General features: G+C 42.0%; 1 protein-coding gene across 1 annotated transcript in view; it reads left to right on the top strand.

Moving 5' to 3' along the window:
• LOC111604887 overlaps positions 1–21,876 on the top strand; it is a 49,476-nt gene that overhangs the window by 19,622 nt on the left and 7,978 nt on the right. The window contains exons 3-4 of the mRNA XM_023323127.2: positions 1,664–2,422; positions 21,598–21,830. Coding sequence (XP_023178895.2) covers positions 1,987–2,422; positions 21,598–21,830 — 669 coding nt within the window. The 5' untranslated portion in view covers positions 1,664–1,986. The remainder of the gene's footprint in view (positions 1–1,663; positions 2,423–21,597; positions 21,831–21,876) is intronic.

Here is a 21,876-nt window from a genome sequence, read left to right on the forward strand (position 1 = left end):
AATATGAGGAGGCAACAGCTGGAAATTTAAACACTCGACCCACGCACACACACGCAGATGGCTGAAGAGGACGTTTGACTGTCATTAGCAAGCTGCAGCTACAGGAGCTACAGGAGGAATCACTAAACAACAAAACAGTTTATCAAAGCAACTGAACGGGCCACTTGGGCTTGCGCTCGGGTCAGCAATGTGGAGCTGCGAGCTGGTAACTGAAGGTGTTGACTCTTATCTATGGCATGCCTCAGTCAGTCAGGAAAATTAATTAACAACAACATTGACACTTGAACATTGGACTCAACCGACAGACAGTCGATCATTAAAAGTGGGCGTGGCAGCAGAGGGCAGCTGGGGCACTCGTAAAGTCAACAAGCTGCCGGGCCAGTCCTTTGGCAAGCGCTGCTCCATTTGCTACTCATGAATTGTTTTGTCATTGTTGTTGTGGCTTGTTTCTGGTTACTGTTTATTGAGTGTTCCATACACATACAGTGAGGCGCACTCGGACACTCACTCGAGGTCTGCTGACCTAGCCACAAAGCCAATTGGCCTCAAAAATAACCCGCTCTCAAGCAAACTGAGCCAGAGACGCACAAGAAGAAAGTTTCCTTTGCGGCTTGTGTGTGAAAATTGTGGAAATAAATTTCATTTGACTGTTCTTAATATATTTTTCTGTGTGTATGTGTTCTTTTCTCTCTTTCTCTTTCTCTCTCTCTCTCTCTCTCTCTCTCTCTCGCTCTCTCTCTCGCTCTGTCTCTCTGTATGTGACTTTCTGTGTTTTGGCTTTTGTGGCTTTCGACCTACGTCCCATTCTGAAATATGTTTCAATTTATTATATACATTTCTCGTGCCCACACACACACAGCCTGATTTTCTGTGCATATTTAGTAAATGTTTCAAATTCCTCAGCCGAAATGAAATATTAGAAAATATTGACAAACTTTTTTTTGCCAAAATCAAGTGCAACAACGGATTGCCATGAGACTCGGAGCGCGGAGCTCGGAGCGACGCTTGTTGTTTATTGCAGCTCATTTATTTTTATTTATGATGAATAACACAAACGTAGCTGTTCAGTGAAAAAACTGCTTGGAAACTCCAATATAGATTATTGGCAGAGAGCATAGCATGTACTTTCTGTGTGTGATGTAGCTAATGATGCAGAATAATTCAATAAAAATGCAATTATTGGCATATTTGTAGCATATTCAATTCATATATCGTATACCGACTTTTTGCCATAGCAAGAACTCTTCTCTGTTCTCTACATGATCTGAAGAGTCACTGCAATGCATGGGATCCTGATTATTTGATGTCATATTGTTATCAAATGTTTTTTTGCTTATTCATCAAAAGCTTTCTTTGAGTTAAGCGCAATCAAAGCCTTTTCAATATTCTACAACTATATTTTATAGCTAACATAGGATAAGTGGGCTTATTGTATATGCCACAGATAGGTAGGCATAGATAGTGACATATTTATGCCAAGGCTATCTAGTTGATCAGCTGACCTCATCTATGCTTTGCTTGCCTTACTCACTTCAATCACATGGGATCTATCTATCTGTAGCTGACTTTACTTTATTATATAACCGTTTTTATAGCAGCGCTTCCTGTGGCTATTCGAGTTTTTATTCAAGCTTTCATTGCCATTTTCTGTTTTCTATTGCAGCGCGTAACTTCCGGTAATTTTGCGCCGTAAAATGTTTGCCACCAATATCCGCCGGGCTGTCATCAACGTAATGAACCTGGCCAAAAGCCATTGAGGCCACAGAACGACTTCGTGTGCAGACATTTGCTCCCCTTGCATTCGTGGCAAGTCTCCTTGCAGCAGCGCCTATTTCCGCCGCATTTTGCAATTTGAATTGGCACGTGAAAGCTGTTTCCCCTACTGCATATGCGCAGGCTAATTACTATGCAACAACAACATAAGCAACAACAACAACAACTGTTAAATTCCAAGTAAAGCACAGTAAAATTCTGACTGCGACCACCATGGAGGAGGATGTTTATGCAACGCTCAACTACAGTGACAGCGACAGCGCAGTCGAAGACGGCGCCGAGGACGAGGATGGCTGGAACAGTCTGGAGATGAGCGTTGAGCAGCTGGAGCATCTGCTGCTGTGGCAGCTGCCCGAGTCGGGCAACCAGACCAGCAAACAGACATTGGCCAATTCAAGTTTAAGCAATGCAACCTCAATGCCCAGCCCAACTAGCGCCGAGCCGCCCTTCGATGCCAACAACTATTGGGCCCTGCTCGCCTTGGTGCTGGTCTTTGGCACGGCAGCGGGCAATATCCTGGTCTGTCTGGCCATTGCCTGGGAGCGACGCTTGCAGAATGTCACCAACTATTTCCTGATGTCGCTGGCCATCACGGATCTGATGGTCGCCGTGCTCGTCATGCCCCTGGGCATCCTTACCCTGGTTAAAGGTAAGTTCCAACTGCAGCACTTGTTATAAATATACGCATTATTCAATCAATTGATTCTGTTTAGCATGCACAATGGCCATTGCCTTCCATGGCCAAAATCATTCTAAGCCTTTCGAACTGCAACGTAGAAGACTTTGAAATAGTTAAGCAGCTTACTGTAAGCGATTTTAGTTTATATTAAGCGCATTTATAGACTCAGGCTACTATTATATTGAAATACAATAGATTTTATGCTAATTCCTTGTTTTGATGTTATTGAAAATGGTTTTAGATCTGTCTATTGTCTAGCTATGTACCTAGCCTTGGATCAAATTGAAGCTCATTAGTTTTATCCAATGAGAGCTTTAATTTCAACGTTAAGATTTCCACTTATTTTTCATTTTCGCACATTTCCACTTATCGTTTAACAAGAGCTCTGTGGGCTACAGCAGATTAAGGGCCTTTCCTTTTATTTTAAATTAATCTCACCTTGTACTGGCTGGCTCTTAAACTAAGCTTATTCGATTCTACTTGTATCTGGAGTATAACAATTCTCGTTAAATGCGCTTGCAATCAGCGTGGTCAGCCACAAAGGCGTAGCCAGCATAGCGCGTGTCCTTGGACATCCTTTGGCTGTTGCTGACACGCAGCGTGATGCGGCGCGGTTATAATGAAGCTGCCTGTCAATGGAAGCGAAGTCGGAGCACGCCTCGCCAATTGCATTATGTGCCAGATATTTCGATCAAAGCGACTAAACAAAAGCCAGAATAAACGCAACGAATAGCACCAGCAAAACACTACAAAACTGGGGTCCTGGGCGAATATATATACATACAGCTAGCGGGATGCAGACAATTTAATAAACGCATGAGTCCTTTGTTGAACGCAGCTTGACGAAGACAATGGCCAAACAGATGCTCGGTAAAGAAACAAACGGAAGCGTTTTTGGCTCCAGTGCAGCATAAAAATTGCATTAGACGTGGCAAAACAGAAGCAGCACTTGAAAGAGAACTGCCAGGATGAGCCTTAGCACTGAAGTGGAGAAGGCGCAGGCGGCGCAGGCGTCAGCCGCATCTGACAGTTGGCAGCAGTTAGCCCCTTTCGGCTGCATGTTGACAGTTTTGTTTGTGTGCTTTGGGAGTCGTTGCACACAGACACACACAAAGACACACCTGCAGGCGTATATGCCCACTTGGCGAATAGCAAATGGCATTGCCAAAGTGAGCATTGCAGTCGAGCGATCTTTGAGTGTGTGGGCGGAGAGGCGGGGCAAGGGTCGTGGCGTCTGCTGCTGTGCAAACAAATGGCAGTCTGTTATATCATGTGTGAAAAATACTGCATGTAGCAGCAAAAAAGGCGCACAGCTCAAGTTTCTTGACTACAAAATACCCTGGAAGTACACTAAATAAATTCTCTGCCTACAGTGCTGGCTGTAGAATATCTTAGATTAGACTAGAATATCTTAAATTCAATTTATTTGAGTGCACAAGCAGTAGCATATGACAAACGTGAGCACAGATTATATACAATTGAGTCAAATGTACCCGCTGCTAAGCATTACAAGTATTTGCTGAATAGTTTTTTCTTTGCCTGTGCAAAGGCCAAAGCATAGAAAAAGCTCTTCTGCGACAGTTTTGGCAGTCAAAACCAAAAATGCCGGTAAAATTTGAATGCTATGTCATAGAGCCATTAGGCATGGGTCGAAGCAGATAGGAAGAAGTGGATTCACGGCAAGGCAGAGGTGAAAAGTAATCATGCATATATTACTATCTATCTGCAATGGCATAGAGACGGTTCAAGCACTTGCAGGCACTTGTAAATATGCCTCAAATTGACACACAGAGCTAAAGAGAGTGATGGTGACAGGGAGAGGGGAAGGGGGAAGAGAGAGGCGTACATAAACTGTAAACATTCGCTCCACAGTTGCGCCAATTATAATTACATAATTAATTTAAATCACAAATTGGCATAAAGCGTCAGCTAATTAATAACTGTAAGTGCAATTAATGTCGCGCATAAAGATGCGCGACGTCCAACAATATTGAATATCATGCAAAATATGTAAAAGCAAATAATATACAAAAAAAAAAAAAAAAAACAAAATAAAAACAACACTGAAAAGATGTGAAAAATGTGCGCAAAGCGGCAGCCAAAATAAATTAAGTGGCAATGCCAACAGCGACGCATAATAAACACAAAGGCGGCCGCAAATCAAAAAAAAAAACACGACCACAAATAATAATAATAATAAAATGAGAGAGCAGACAGTGACAGCAGCGGCAGCAGCAACAAAGGAGACGCAAATAAAGAGCATAATTAATTGAGCGCAAATTGGCAGAGCTCTGATTTTTGCCGCCAGCCCAAAAGTAGGCAATGAAATTTTTACAAGGCAATAGGTAGAAGAAGAAGCAGCTGTAACAGAAGGCAAAGACAGAACTGTACTTAGGATTTGGATAGAAATGGAAGATAAACAGCAAAAACAACAACAACAACCACAATAGCAGCCAGAGCAGTAGAAAGCGGAATAAAAGCAAATTTATCATTTCAATGCTCGCCGTTGTTGTTGTTGTCAAAAAGCATTTTAAGCGCTTAAGCTGCGACACGCAGCGTGCCAATGTGTGAGCGAGAGAGAATGAAACTCACTGGGGACAGCTTCAAGAAAGAAACAGCAATTTTAAGAGCATGTGTCGCAGCTCAATGGAGTTTAGCTCACAAAAGTTATTCCCCAATATGAAATGTCAAGCAAATTGTGAAAGTTTCTTCAAAATTATTCAATTTATAGTGCGAACAATTCTTGTTGGATAGAATAAATATTGTTGAATATATATATTGGAAAATATAGCTTTAAGAAGACTTCGTACCGATATTGCTTTAAAACTTTTCCCATTTTCTACTTTCAAATAAAGTCACGTGCTTTTTAAGTAGATTAATGGAACACACTTGCTTGGCGATTCGCCCTAAGTTTTCCTGTTGAAATTGTGTTGAAACTGATTTATGAAACACGTTTGCTTTGATTGGGAGGCACTCAGATTCATTCATTTCATAGATAAACGAGCCGCAATGAGCCATTGCGAAATCTAATGCCAAACTTTGGCAAAGTTTTTTGCTTTGCCTAGCATTTGCCCGACTTTATCATAAATCTTTAAGCTACCTGCACAGGGTTTCTAGCTAAATTGGGGTTGGTGCCGGTGACATGTCTACGCATAGCAAATCGAGGGCACCCCAAAATGGCAGCTGTCGACTCGTGCCGAGCAGCCAATTAATTTTTGGGGCTCGCCCAGAACCACAGGACGTATACGTAATGAAGTTTTTGCTACGCTTTTTGCTCTGCTCTGCTCTGTTTAAAACACAATCATTGCGTACGGCTTAAACTAGATCTGGCAAACAGGGAGCCACACAACGGAGGCTCGAACCCTTTTTGACAATCTCTGTGGCAATTTTTTCTGCTTGTGGTCAGACAACGCCCCACGCGAGCAGCTGCTCAGCTGCCTCGCAGCCGTACATCAATCACATGGCCAGCAAACACAACCGCTTCTGTCCCCACCATGTTTTCATTTTCGGCTTAAGTCTGCTAGTTTCAAATTTTCCATTTTGCGCTTTAGTTTTTATGTCTTTAGACGATGCCATTTTGCATATGTTGCCACTCGCCGAGCGCTCTGCCCCATCCTCTGCTCATTGCTGATGCAAAGTCTTAGCTCTTAGCTTTTAGCTGTTAAGTGTTCTGAGTCCGCTTACAAATGTAGCTGTAAATCAGCCAGAAGTCCTACCAGGCAGGGCTGGCAACTCGTGCAGGCATTAAATGATTCATTCAAGCCTCGCAGGCAACCTGCAACGCCTTCTTCTGCGACTAGGACATGAATAGCAAAATTTTAAGGTAAACATTTCCATAGCGCTAAGTTCTTTGATAATTATTTACTTAAGCTTAACTTAAATCAAATAAGCTGCGTGATTGATTGACTGGCTGATTGATGATTAAGTTATAGCCTGTCATGCAATTACTAGAAATCAGCAGTTCCACAACAATTATCATTCAGAGCAGCAGTAAGCGCAATGTCAGTCCTTTCTGTGGGAAACTGGCAAGCACTTTGCTCGTTTGTCAGCTGTCTTTTACACTTTTCAGGAAATCCAATATCTCTGAGTGCAGAGTATAAATGGAGGCTAAATATAGACTTAACTCATTTGATTACGGCTGTCACACTGCGGCTTTTAAGCCTTGACTCCTTTCGTGCTCGACTATTTATAGACTCAACTTGTTGGCACTGTCGGCTCAACGTAACGATCAATTCTTGGCAATTGCGGATTCATTATAAATAAATAACAGCAAACTGGGTGGAAAATAGCGAATTGCAGCGAAATTGCTTTTGCGTATCCATTAGATTAATAATATTTGAGTTGTGTCGATAACTTGTCTAAATTGTAAATAGCCGTAAGACACGAGGCAAGTAAACATATAGATGGAGATGTCGAACAAGATGGAGGTGTGTATATATATCTATATATATAGCTTTGAGTGGAAGCGGGAGACAAACCGACAGGTAAACTGAAAAACAGCCGGCAGACATTGCAGAGCGCAAAATAAACACGCAGCAAACAAGAGACAAGTCAAGGCAGTTAGGCAACTGGCACAGAGCACGATAATGGTGCGTCGTAATAGTAGACGATGGAAGGGTAAGGGGAAGGCGGTCTTGGGCTGAGCTGTATCAGAATGCAGGACAACAAGCAGCACGTCAGCCGAAGCTCAAGCACGAGACCAAGACCAAGACCAAGACCGAGACACTGTTTGGCTTACCTTGGCAGTCAATGTCAGAGCAATTGAGCCAAGCCATGGGCATAGTCAAAGTACATACAGACACACACACACACACAGACACACATACATAGCTATATAGAAATGTCTACATGTGCTGAAGACAGTCGTCACACTCGTATTTTACTTTGCGGCAGCACCACCTACATGAATGCCAAATGACCTGGTCACACATGAGCAATGTCTTAAAAGCACTGATGGACTAACTAACTGACTGACTGACAGACTGAGAGAGTGGCGGACTGACTGAGTGACTGAATAAGTGACTCTGTGAGCGCATTGTGGGCATAAAGTCTTAGGCACTGCATTTTGTATGCCCTTACAATGCGAACATAGATATTAAATGTAGGTGAAAATGTTGTTGACGCATTGTTAAATAACGGTAAATAATATAATTCAGACGGAAACGCTAAATCGGGGCTATAGCCACGCCCCCATGAGTCATGAAAAAACTACAATTTGAAAGCTAGAAGAGTCTTACAAACGCATTTGAGCATAGCCCATTAATGACCAACTATAAAGAGCAACTCAAAGTTTATTTTGCCACGCCCACTATGGGCATTCTTAAAAAGAAAAATCCAACATTCTTACTCGTTTTAAATATGCACAACATATGCATGGAAATTTCTATTTTATTTAGTATTAAGACTTGCAGCTCACACACTTATTGTTCAGCTTAAGCCCGTTTTTCATGCAGTTTGAGTTCAGGGCAGAACTATTTGCAGTGTCTCATACACGTGTAATACTTGTCCAACTGCATAAAGATTAAAAAATTGAAACGATTCACATGGCACGTGTGTAGTTATGCAGGCTGAGAGTGCAGCAGGGAAGATAAAAGTGCACCTTGTGAGTCTGAGTGGAACTGTGTGTGTGTGTGTGTGTCTGGGTGTGTGTGTCTGTGTGGCTGGGTGTTTAAATTGTGGTGCTGTTTCAAGGTTTCTGCAATTATTTAAATATCGATTGTTTTCGCCTGCGAATTGAGGGCGTTGCATGCGCTTGCACTGCTCGCGCTCTTCATATTTTTTATTGTTCTTGCAATTTACGCAGAAGTCGCTTGGCTCTCATTCTTTTTCGAGCCATAAGCTAATGAATTAAACGCTGCATTTTTAATCAGCGTCACTCCATTGTCAATTTAATATTTAATTTTTGGCCGGGGCCAACGCGGACGCTGGCCACTGCCAATGCCTTTGTGGTGTCCGCGCTGCCTGGCTGCCTGGCTGCCTGACTGCCAGCCGGGTTGACTGCCTTAAAGTAGCCGGCAGTTCATTTGCCGCAAAGTAAGTGGCACGTAATTTATGTGCCGAGCTGACATGGCAAAGAGCGCGAAGATTGCCCCAAGGCACAACTGCAGTTCGCAACTCAGCTTTACTCTTGGCGCGCTGCAAAGTATGCTATACTTTTTGTAGTCGCATTTGTCAGCACAGTTGACGCGCATTGACTTGGGGGCGATTGCAGGTAACGACTGCTGGCTTTGTGTACTTATTGAATTGTCAAAGCTTAAGCTGAAGAGTGCACGGAAGGCCATACAGACACAAGTAAATAAAGTGAAGTGCTTAATTTGATTTGAAGCAATTGATTGAATAGAAAAGCAACAGGGCTAATAATGTATTTGCATAAGATCTGTTCAGTAAGCCAAAACATGCTAAAAATGCGGATTATAAACACTTACAGCTCTTGAGGGCCACTACAGATGTTGTAAACAAAGATGAGATTGCTTGAGGCACAAAGTTCGTATATTTCCTTCACTCGTTACAAAAACTCTTCAAGAACTTATTTGCAAAATAAAATAAAAGAAATAAAAATATATACAAATATATAAATATATATTTATATATATTTGTGTGTGTGTATATAGAGACATAAATATGCTAAGCAGCAGCTATCGAGCGCGAAGTTTGCAAGCCATGCGGGCCAAACAAATTGTCGCATAGAAAATGCGCCTTCAGCCTTGGTCCCGGCAACACTTAAGTGACAGGATATTAAATGATAACAGGCAACAACAACAACAAAGGCAACAGCTACAGCTACTACAAGAACAAAATCTCTAAACAAAATGTATAGAGAACTCACTGCCTGTCGGGCCACGCCAAGCCAAGCCAAGCCAAGCCAAAACAGCAGCAAACAAGATTACAACGATGCCACCTGGCGAGGCTTCAGCTCCGGGTTTGGCTTGTCAGTGCGAGAGACAGAGGAAGTGGATGCCCTGCGAATGTCAGCTTTGACAATTTAACGCTACTAATTGAGAGTCATGGCGGCGATAATTCCAATTTGTGCACGTCTTCTGCGGGCATTGCTCAAAGCGATTGTTAAATATTTATAAGCAGTCTCTAAAATCTACTGCCTCAAACTTCAGTGCCAAACAACGTCAGCGTGAACGTGACTGGCATCGTATTTTGGCCGTATATTATTATTTTGTGTTAGCGTCTTTTTGGCTGCCTATAATTATTTATGACAGGCCAATTCGCGGTTCACGTGCCGTGCACAGCTTCCAACAGCTGAGCCAACTGTAATACGCATACGCCGCGTATGACGCTTATAGCACGTGCTGTTCGCTATATGTGCGTGCGTGGGTGTCTGGTTTGCTCGACTTGTTTGTTGACAGTTGTCAAGCTTGTCACGCAAATGCATAGCTTCGCTGTCCTATTTCTTTTTAACTTGTTCCCTTTTTTTTCCTTTTTTTTGGTAGTTTGTCGCCTGGCCGAGCTACTAAGCAGAGCTGGACACAAATACAATATGACGTTTCATTTGAATTTGTCCAGCGTGGGCGTTGCTTAAAGTGAAATATGACTTGACAACGCCGCAATGTTGGCTCAGTTATTAACCAAGTTGTTGTTGCTGCTGCTGACACTATGCTAACTAGCTGAAGCCCTATTGAGTCCTTTTTTTATTTTGGGCGTTGTGTCGTTAATCAACTCAAAGAGTGAAACTGGACGCGCGGCTGTAGCGCCCTGTCAGTGTCAAAGTCTGATAAATGAAGTGCGCATTGCCGCTTCTAATGCTAAACTTGAGCAACATAATATAGCAGCAATAAATCAAGAAATGTTTATAGATCGACTGGACGAGACTCTTTGAGATTGCAGCTTAAGTCTGGCTGTAGCTAAGCCTTGATTATGATGCGTATTTGTTGGCTTAGAGATGTATTTAATTGTATATATTTTGCGTTTAATTAGCTAACTCAAAGGAGGCAGGCCATCGATAACCTAGGCGCTCGGTCTGGCAACGCCAAATTACACCCGTTGCGGTTTACATTTTCCAACACTGAACACACGCTTGTAATTGAGTTGACTTGCAATTCAAAGCCCAGTCGTTGCCAACCAGTTGTCATATTGTCAAAGCTGACCCTTTATTCAATCCATAATTGAAGTACAGTCAACTAACTTCTGCATTGCTTCTCTGATTAATTTGCTGACTGCAGAACTTACTCGAGCGGAAAACGCAATTGCCAGCTGCTGTCTGCAGGCCGCCGGCTGCCGGCTGCCGGCTGCTCGACTGTAATTATATATTTACCATTGCCATGCCCTTCAGTTCCAATCAGAAATGCAAGTTTTTGTCTAATATACATAAATATCAATGCATGTACTTTGGACACGTACAAATATGTGTTTACATATATGTATATTTGCATGTTAATTCTTTTTTTCTACCGAGCTACTGATATCTGTTCCCGTTTGGCGTGTGGAAATTCTCGGCACTTCAATTATTGCACGAACAACTGCAATTTTCATTTAATTAAATGGACACAGGACATGTCCATTCAGCCGTTGGCTGGACTAGCCTTGCCCAGGCCCTGCCACGCCCCGCACCGTCGCCACCAGCGCCTTCGCCTCGATGCTATTTATTTGCTTTGCACATTTTTGGACTTTCATTAAAATGGTAACACAAGCAGTTGAGCAAACAACACAACAGCACAAGCGAACAGATGGAGGCACACACATACATACATATATATATGTTTACACTGAGATACATGCATATCATAACACAATTTTAAGGTTATGTGTGCCCAATTGTGAGGTTATGTATATGATGTAGGTGTCATGTTTTGAGGGCAAAATTTAATTTACCTTTTGATTTGCTTGCTTAGCCGAGAGCACGTCCGCATTTCGGACTTTAATTCGGGTTTCAGTTGCAAGCGAATCTCTAAACAAACAAGCAAATTGATACGTGCCAAAAGAAAATAACGCTAATCGTTAATCTACAAATATTGGATAGATTTTCAGTTCACTGAACTTTGTCGCCTGGGGCGGTGCGTGTCAAATTTAGAAATCTAAATACAAAAAAGTGTATTTATTGGCTATAGCAGCGGCTGCCTATGCGAGCAATTACGGCAATTACGGTAAAAGGTGAAGCTCGTCAGCAGACAATTCACCTCAATTATGCATAAGTCATAATACTTTAAGAGCTCCGCACAGCGGACAGCCGCAATTACAGCTGAAAGTGGCTAAAAATAGACGCAGTCAGACAAAGTTTCGACAGCCTCGATACGGCGAAGTGCCATCAAGATGGGGCCAAGTAGTCTGCCATGAAGGCGTTTTCTTTTGGTAACTAACATATGCTTGTCGGCAGCTAACAGCCGTAAAAGACGGCCTCTCGAGGCGTGCATATTATGAAAATTATGCAAAAAGTTTTGTTTGCCGCACACAGAAAGCAAGTATTCAAAAGCCTGCACTTGACGTGCAGCCAGCAGTTGGCCAACTGTAAACTGACTCTGCACATAAATATTTCAGTTTCAGCTGCTGGGCGTAAGGCCAAAAAATTACAAGAATAACGATGCACAGACAAGAAAAGGCAGACAAAACAGAATAAAGTTGAATGCGTTGAACGAAATGCCATAGAAAAAATATAAAAAAATAAAACGAAAATTCATGAATGAATAAACAAGATATTTATTTATAGTCAATACTTGACTTACAATCTATTGTTCAGATATATGTCTATATACTATTTTTAATTACAGCTGTCTGCTAAGCCTTAAGCAAATTGTGGCTAAAATTTGATGCTCTTTGCCAGGGAAGCATAGCTAGAATTGCTTTCATTTTGGTGAAAAGTAAGAGAAAATTTAATTCAGCTTTAAATTGTGCTTTCTAAATGGCATAGTTCGTGGAGCAGTTCAATAACTTGCAAAAAAAAAAAAAAACTACAAAAATTGCTGAATCGCATATTTCTGAATAGGCCAAACTCTACCCAAAGGCAGAAGCAGAAGCAGAAGCATAAATATAAATTATGTTGGTTGGGCCGGATATGGGTTTTTGTCATCTATTGCTCACATATTTCAGCTAGTCGATGTTTGGTAATTTTCTTTTATTACACGAAAAAAAAGACAGAAAAGAGCAAAGCTCGTTTGGGCTCGTCTCAAAGGGTCCTGGGACAAACGAGCTAGCCTTTTATGTATATAAAAAAAACGTTGTAATATCTTCGCATGTGCTTTTATATGGCTGACAATATGTTGTTGCTTTCGTTAGCAAATTGAAACAAGTCTAGATGAACTATTTGTGAGGCAGGATCACTATTGATTGCACAAAGATCAAGCCGCCAGGTTGGAGCGAGACTTAATCTGAGAAAATTCTTACGATAAATATTTAAGTATCGAATTTATTCTTCCCCAGTTTTCTCGCTTAAGAAACTTCGCTCATATTCAATAGAAAACTTGCTTGTTTACATTCCATAAACTCTTTTCAATTAATTCGAGTGACATTACGATTAGTAACTCTTGGCCAAATCAATTACCATTGAACTTGACTTTGGTGCTTTCAAAATGAGAATCAGACTTGGCTAAGTACTGTAAGTCTTTTCGTATATATTCAATGGACACATTTCGCAACAGTGTGAAGCAAAAGTTTTTCCAATTTCAAGTTCGTCGCTTGTGACTTCAACCGTTGCGTGCGTCTGAAGGATGCAACGAAAATTTGCTGTAATTTTCACCGTGGACCCAAAGTTTGTGCAAAAGTTGGCAATGAAGACAAACAACAATAAGAAAATCGGCTACGAGCGGGAGAACTATAATGCTGAGTGCACATCAATAAGTTGGAAGCCGCTTAAAGCTGGCTGTGGGCGCAGGGGCGTGGCAATAGCCAAACGCCGTAGCTATTTAAACAAAGTTGCAATAACTTTGCCAATTGCAACAACTGAAACGCAAGGCGAAAGGTATTACAAGTGCTTTGTAATCCATTTGAAAACTTTGCCAACAAGTTGCACGCACACACACACACACACACACAAACACACACAACAAGTAAACTAAAATAAGAAAATGCTGCTGCAATAGACAAACAATAAACTGAATGGCACGCTAAAAGCGCGTATAATGAGACAACGAATCCCAAGCAATTTGTATAAGCTGCCAGCTCGAAGCAGAAACTTGAATAGACTTCTAGAGTATAGATGAGTGCTTAACTTAATGACACTGCAGCAAATATTATGCTGGCGGCGAGGAGGAAGGGCAAGGGCAAGGGCAGGGCAGGGGAAGCTGTAACCCAAATCGAAGCAGGCGCCACTCTCATGCAGCGCATGTAAGAGGATTCCAGATCAAAAGTTGAGTCAAGGAAGAGTGCCGAAGGAAGAGAGGCATACAGAGAGAGAGAGAGAGAGAGAGAGATAGAGAAAAAGAGAGAGAGGAAGAGCTGGAGCTGCAGCCACCTAGGTGGCTGTTCGCATTAAGCGAAGCGTTAACAATCCAAAAAATAAAGCATTGAAATATTCTGTGTAAATATTAAAAGGTACACTGAAGCAAAGAGCGGCCAGGCCACAAGTAAGCGCGAATCCCGGGAGCTCGGGGCCAAGGGCAGAAGCGAGGACAATTGTGTCTCACTGAAGTGGAGAAGACATCAAGAGAGTCGCAACAATTACAAAAACGTTAATAAAATTCAAGTGAAACGTAATTATAATGCGCTTCACTTCAGCAATACATTAAATGGAAATGTGACCCGAAGAGTCCAAGTTTATCTGAAATGTAGAAACAGAAATTTCAGAAATGGAATAGAAGATCTGAAACAGACTAAACAGTTTAAATGAATACAACTGTATAAAGTATTGGCCCTAGTGTTGCCCAGAGCCAACGGCAAAGTTTAATATTAAAGAGTATTAATATGTATAGCGAGAGAAGGAGAGAGACAGACAGAGTGTTCCCTAGTGTTTAATGCACTGTGTTGATGTGAGTTTGTATTATTCTTTCTCTTCCTCTCCCTCTCACCCACTCTTTCGTGTATTTGTGTAGCGCTTAAGTTTGTTGAAGTGTGAAAATAAAGCGAAAAAAGCCGCTCAGCGACCAGCAGACTGAATGTCTGGCTGTGTATGAGCAGGAAATTGAAACATAGAGATAGATTGAGCTTGTGGTTGTGTGCCTGCTGCCCGACTGTTGTGCTTTTAAATATTCCGTGGCTTATCCATTATAATACAAATGAATTTATACAAAAGCTAAAAAACCTGTTGCCAATTTAATTGCATCTCTCATAGGGTCAGTTTTTTTTGTTTTCGTTTTGCTTGGCGTCTGAGGAAATTCGTAAAAGTCCAACTCGGTTTTGGGATGATATCAGCTCCTGCTCAGCTCATGATGCGCACTCAGTTGGCCAGATTCTGTCAAAGTCATTTATCAAGAGCGCTGAGCCGTGTGCTCAATCGTAATCTGGATCCTTAGTTTGCGACCACAAAACAATTCTTCTCAACTATAAACTCACACACATGTACACACACACACACACACACACACACGCACACACACGCACACACTTTGTGCTAAATTTGAGCATTTGGCAAGCTATTAACATGCATATGATAGACACTTCCGCACAAGTGGCAGGACGCGCACGAGGACATGAAGTCAAAGCCAAAGCGGAACATGCGGTGTCTACGTGCATCAACCTAGACAGGACGTGCACACACACACACACACTTGTTGGTTATTCTTTCGAGTTGCTTAAACAAATATGTGAAGAATGCAGCAATTGAAATAATTCTTGGTGTCAAATACCCTGTAAAGTATAAGCAAATATATTTATATATATATATATATATATATATATATATACACATATATATATACATATATATATATATATATACATATATATACATATATATACATATATATATATATATATATATATATATAAATATATATATATATTTAATCGAATCGGATGGCAAAGTATATATAATATCGCTTACTCTTTACATCAATTTTCCAAAGGAAGATTTCATTTCTATTTGCCTTATAAAAGATTTCCATAAAAAGCTGCTCAGCTGTAGGAAAATGTAAATATGTAAATTGATCCGATCAGTGCATAAAGTTTTCGGCCTTGAACTTATTTGGACTTGTTGTTGGGTTAACTCAATGCTAAGCGACCCCGTGGCATTGAAATATTAATGAGTATAGGAGCTTGGCCGAGCTGTTGTTAGTTTCTGTTAGCTAGTTGCTTGGCCATTGTGTGGTAGCTGTGACCTTTGGCTTGCCTTATCCTTTTGACGGGTTCATCAACGGCGTCATCATCATTATCGTCATCACGCCATCATCGCCATCATCATCCGCAGCAAATGGACGGCAAATCAAATAAATAACTGTAGGGTAAAATGTGCCTGCCATGCATAAAGTAAACTATTTAATGGACTTTAGCTAGCGACTGTGCAGGGGTAGAGAGTGCTGAGGGGGTTTATGCCAAGCGGAAATCGAAAGCCATTAGAATCGAGGCTGCCTGCAGGGAAATGCGGCAGCTTGTTTGGTTAGTTTTGGCCTCGACGCTTGTCTCGATCTCCTTCTGCGCTGCTGCCACTCATTTGCCTTCCTATTTTGTATTCTCAATTTTCTATTTATTTCTCTTCTTCCTTTTTATATTTTCATGCACAATTTTTGCGCAATTTGAGCTTGTGGGGGCGGGGCCCCTGTCGTGTCATCCTCTTATTTGTGTTCTTTGGCATTTGACTTTCGATTTCGTTTTAAGTTCTCGGCATTCGCTCTGAGCTACCGCTACACAGGTGTGCACACTTTACGCACACACACACACACACATTGACACAGCAGGTGGCGTGTGGTAGGGGGCAATAATGCAAATGACTTTGGCTTCCGCATGGGGCCGTCAGGACACGGCCTTTGTTGGCCTTTGCTTCGTATGCCGCTGACACTCTTGTTCTTGCTTTCACTTTCTGCTGGCGTTGCCAGACGTAGACAGAGAAAACAGCTTTAACCGTTTGATGTGCCTCAATGCTGGCCCAAGCACTTGTCCCTGACGAGCAGAAGCTGCCACCCAGATAATCAAGATAAGTTCTTTGTTAAAGCGCAATAGTCACATAGTTCTAGCTTTTATTTCTAGTCCTCATATCTGATTCACTTATGCAAATCTGTCACATAGACTGCGTTTAGGCCTACGTTCATCCTCTTATGTATTTAACGCTCTGCAGCACAGGCTGCCCCTGTGGACCTTGCTGTCACCTGGCCAGCTCTGATTGTTTATATATATTTATAAATATGTATGTGTGTGCTTGATTAAATTATCATTACGCTGCATACTTGAGCTTATTTGTGCACACACGTCCTGCCGGCGAGTCCTTCGAACACTCTCAGCGGTCTCAATATTTTCATTATAGTTAGCCATCAGCATATGGCTAGCCTTTGGAGATTTACCGCATGGCGACATTTGTCGCCGCTTTCAACGCAAATATTCGACCACAAAAACACACACACACACACACACACACACACACACACGCACAACTACTACGACGACAATAACAGCAACAGCTGCGACAACATTCGAATTCAGTTTTTGAGCTGACAGCAAATTTCGCACGAAGTTCCGTATTACAAGTATCAAACAAGTATCAGCTACCCTATACAAGCTTTGAATATCTAATACCCAATATCTAAATATATGCCAAATAAGCAGCATCTCTTGATGCTCTGAAGTTGCATATATATGTGCTGGCATTGGGAAGGTGTCTCTAAAAACTCTTTATTTCTTGAAAAGCTCTAAGCAAGCAACATCCATATGTCTATTCACCAAACGAATATGCCCTATTCGCGCACTTTCAATGGGCACAGTGGATTCAAGTAAAAAAGAGGAAACGCCAAACAGACCAAAATACAACTCATGGGGGTCAGAGATACAAGCGAATACATGTTGCACATGTAAAAGTTCTTTTTTTTTAAATGTATCTCTGTCTATGTGTGTGTGTGCGTGTATGCGTGTATCAAAATTCATATGCATATGCATGCAAATATGTCAACGGCGCGCGCGAAACGAAACTGATATTTACATGCAGATGCGGCAAAAGTCACGAAAAATGTATACAGCGACATTATGTAGGTGTATAAAAAAAAGGTTAACTCGGCATACATACAAATGCGCAGATGTGCATATGTGTGCATGTATTTACTTGTGTGCGTATATTTGAAAAACCCAGTGGGGTTTTTTCCTAATGCAAAGCAAGGAAATGGAGTTGGCTGTGATGCCATTTCATAAATTTGCTGACAGCGGAGGTGACAACATGTCAACAAGCGCCGCGGGTACTTAACACACACACACACACGCACAGACAGACATACACAGAGACAGAGAGAGAGAGAGAGAGGGAGAGAGAGAGAGTGAGTGTGTGGGAGAGAGCAAGATAAACAGCAGGCAAGCCAATTATGTGGGAGGTTTAAAACGTGCACTCAAAAGCAGGCAACACTTTAAATGATTGATTATTAGCCATGTGCGGCAAATTGTGGCAGTGTTTGTGTGTGTGTGTGTGCCACCTCCTGGCCAACTCACACAACTCATAAGCGCGTTGTCTGCCTGCTGTCTGTTCAGGCGTGCCTCGCGACATGAGACCCCCAAAGCTGGAGCCCTCAAATCTCCGAATAGCTGTCATATGCCAAAGAAATGTGTTTTTTTGTTGTTGCCCTTTGCGATTTGTTATTGGCAATTGTTATTGTTGCCAATTGGCCGGGCGACTGTGCGTGACATGAGCAACAAAGGCAACAGTGCCAAATAAAGCCGGGTGCTCGGCTTATTCGGCTTATTTTATAATCGTAAAGAATATTTTCAAAATATCACACAAAGCCATTTTTTTATTTTATTTTTATTTTTTATTTATATTTTTTAGGCAATTCCTGTTGTTGTCATTTTTACATGTACATTTATTTGTCAGCTTCTTTATTGACACAAATCATTGAGATATCGAGTTCTACAAGTTGTTCCGTGCCGTTGTCGATGTTGGGTTTTATGTGTTTGATATTTGACTGCGCTGATTGGCTTAAGATTTGCGACTTACGATTTGCGATTTTCGATTTGCACACTTAATTTTATGGCCATTGAAGCGCGTCACAGGCAGATTTCAATCAATTTCAGACAGAAATCTTAAGGCAAACAAGCTTGCTGAATAAAATGCAAATAGTTCGCACTGAGCCAAATTCACTTCCAGCGAATTAGGGGAGAAGCCTTTTAGCTTATCGCAAACACTGGGCCAAACTGTATCTAATTGTTGTTGATGCTGCAGCGATACTTCGAACTTAAATTGAAACCGATGCTTGGCAGCAGCAGCAGCAGCAGCAGCAACAACAGCAACAACTGCGCATTTAGTCCATTCATAAATCATTTTTTGGCATATTCCCACAGCAGCGTCAAAGCTTCAATGTTGCCTCCACTGGCCGTTTGGAGCGCTGTACGCGTTTTGTTTGCCAACCCAGAAAAGTGTTCAAATATTTGTTGTTGTTTGTTGGTCGTTGTCGTTGTCGTTGCTGCCGTTTTTGTTGTTCCGGGCGTTTGTTGGGTTGGTCCTACACCAGCTTATGTTGTCATAAGCAGCGATCCGTCGCGCCGTGCTAAAAGCTACGCAAAACGAAACAGAGCAAACATTAGGCGTCGACTAGAAGTTACTCTGTAGAGCTGGGTAATTAGCTAGTAAAGGTCTGGTTAGTACGAAAAGCAAACTCTTTTAATACTCCTGTTGATTTGATCTACTCTCTGATAGCTGCAGCTCTTCGTATTTGCAGATTTGTGCACCTTAAGTCAGGAATATATCATAAGACTTAAATGAAAAGCTGAATGAAGAGCTGAGCCTCGGAGGTTCTGTGGTTCTGTGGGCTTCTCATTTGCATTTCACAGATATATACTGACTACTTTCTTATATCCATATGCCAGACTCAATCTTAAGATGGCTTGATTTGTTTAATATTTGATAATTAGGGCTACTTTCAATTAGCCAGTTCGCAGCTGCAATGCTTACAGGGTATTCGAATAAAACAGTCAAAATTTCATCGTATTTCCGTGATGAGTTGATTTTTGGGCGTTCTGGCATATAAGGCCTTGGCCCGTAAGTAGATTTGACAAATATAAAAGTCATTATTAGGACTGGCCGCCCTCCATTCGGCCCACTAAAACTTGCTGCAAATTAAATAAGTTTCAACGCATTTAGAAAGTCATTTCGGTTGGCAAGTTTCGACGCCCAGCTTTTAGCTGCTATTTGTGTTTGAGTTTAGTTTTTATGTTCCCCTCAGACCCGTGCCGCCCCCTTTACCCAAAGAGTATGCAAAACAAAGCAAAAAACACACACAAAAGAAATCAGCTAAAAATTTATTTGGAGCCCAGAACTTTGCGCTTTTGTTTGAAATTTGTTTCGCATTTGTAAGTTGAAATGTTTTTTGTGAATGAACAAAACACAACACAACTGAGCTAAAGAAAGGGGGGCGAAAGGGGACGGAGAGAGAGACAGAGAGAAAGAGAGAGCTATATATAAAATAAAAGAGAACCAAACACAAATAAAAGCGTAGCGTATCCCCCAAGTCGCTGGCGGACCTCAGACCCGAGACCTCAGTTCTCAAACCTCAGGCATGCAGCTTGGTCCTTTTGTGACCGTGCAGCAACAGGAATCGAAGGAAACGAAACTTTGGTAGCATGCGTATCCGTTATAGGTCTGTTACCTTTCAGCTACCCGCAGCAACTCGCCTTACCTCCACGCTAAATATATATATAAATTTAATTCGGGCTGCCTTCCCTTTGACTCGGCGCTTTAACAAATTTATTTTCAATGGCCCTGGCCACGCTTTGGCTTTAAGGGCGTCCCAAATCGATTTAATTGACACTTTAGGCCCTTCATAAATCGTTGGGGGTCCCAACTCAATGACCGTATCATTTGCAACACCTACACCTACAGCGCAACTGGGGCAATTGAACATTCTCCCGGCTCAGAATGGCTTGCAATTGAAGCGCTTTTATAGAGGTCTTGACAAATGCTGATGGCCAACGGAACAGGAATTATGAATGCCCTCAACCAGCAACAGTTGATTGGCAGGTAGTTTGTCATGCTGCCAGAACAATTTGCTCCGATACCCTAGCTGAAAGACGTATCGCAGAGCTGTACAGGTGCTGGCCAGGTTTGATGAATAGGCAAGGAGAAGGAGTATAGAAAATGTAAGCTGTCAGTCCTGTTAGAAGAATAAAGGCTGAACATTCCTTAAAGAGAAACCTTTAAAAGTCAAGTGTGAAAGGAAATACCAAAGGCCAGACAGAATCCTGAGCCGTACCGATTAGAGCTCTGTGTTCGCTTTACACTATTATAGAACACTTATAGTATTCGAATATGTTAAGTAAATCTCCTGTCTGCATACCTTAAATAAACTCACACTTCGCAGCTCGAGTCATGTATTTCATATTGTTCTAGTCCCAGCGAAATCCTCTATCAGCTGCGTTACAATATTCATGCCCAGTCAAATTTCAGCCCCAAATCCTGCACACAAATCTTTCCAAACACACACACACTCCAAGCACACCCACATTCGCTGGGGATAAGTCTGGGCTGTGCACACACCCCATCGTCTGGGGCACAATACAACTGTACAACATATTATGGTTGGCCATCCTTGGCTTGTCGAGCATCTCTCGCTGAGTTATGACGTCCAACAGCTGCGCCAAACGACTGTCGCGAGTGGCGTTCCGGTTGAGGCTGTTCATATGAGGGAGCTGCCACAAATATGTTGCATAAGCCAGCAGGGAACAGCCGTGGTCGAAGGCGGGGAAAAATATACTAAAACGAAAAGGAAGGATTGGAAGCAAAAAGAAATCAAATCAAATGGCCAGGCGACAGTTGGCCGCCTATTTCGTTGGCTAGTTGGAAAATATTGCAGTCACTTCGACCACTACATTTTCCTTTGATACCCATTGAATTAGTCATATGGGGTATATTGGCTACATATAAGTTATAGGCTTGGCTTGACTTCGAAACATGTTCACACTTTGTGCTTGGACTTCGGCAAAGCTATGTGTGTGCTCCTTACTCGGTGCAGGGTATCTTTGAATCATTCCATATCGACTCGACGTCTGATGTTTTATTGATATTTATAAGCACATTTCGCCTAATAAAAGCCAAAGACAAACTTATTTATCCAATTCTTGTACTTTCTTTTCTTATGCTTGTGCAGGCCATTTTCCCCTGAGCTCGGAGCACTGTCTGACCTGGATATGCCTGGATGTACTGTTCTGCACGGCCAGCATAATGCATCTGTGCACCATATCCGTGGATCGGTATCTGTCGCTGCGCTATCCAATGCGCTTTGGCCGCAACAAAACCAGGCGCCGCGTCACGCTCAAGATTGTCTTTGTCTGGCTGCTGAGCATCGCCATGAGTCTGCCGCTCAGCCTGATGTATTCAAAGGTAAGCATCCGCAGGATGCTCTCTTACGCCTTTTAGGTTTTCGGTT

This window comes from Drosophila hydei, unplaced genomic scaffold, assembly GCF_003285905.1.
Source record: "Drosophila hydei strain 15085-1641.00,03,60 unplaced genomic scaffold, DhydRS2 tig00000063-arrow-pilon, whole genome shotgun sequence".
NCBI classification, from domain to species: domain Eukaryota; kingdom Metazoa; phylum Arthropoda; class Insecta; order Diptera; family Drosophilidae; genus Drosophila; species Drosophila hydei.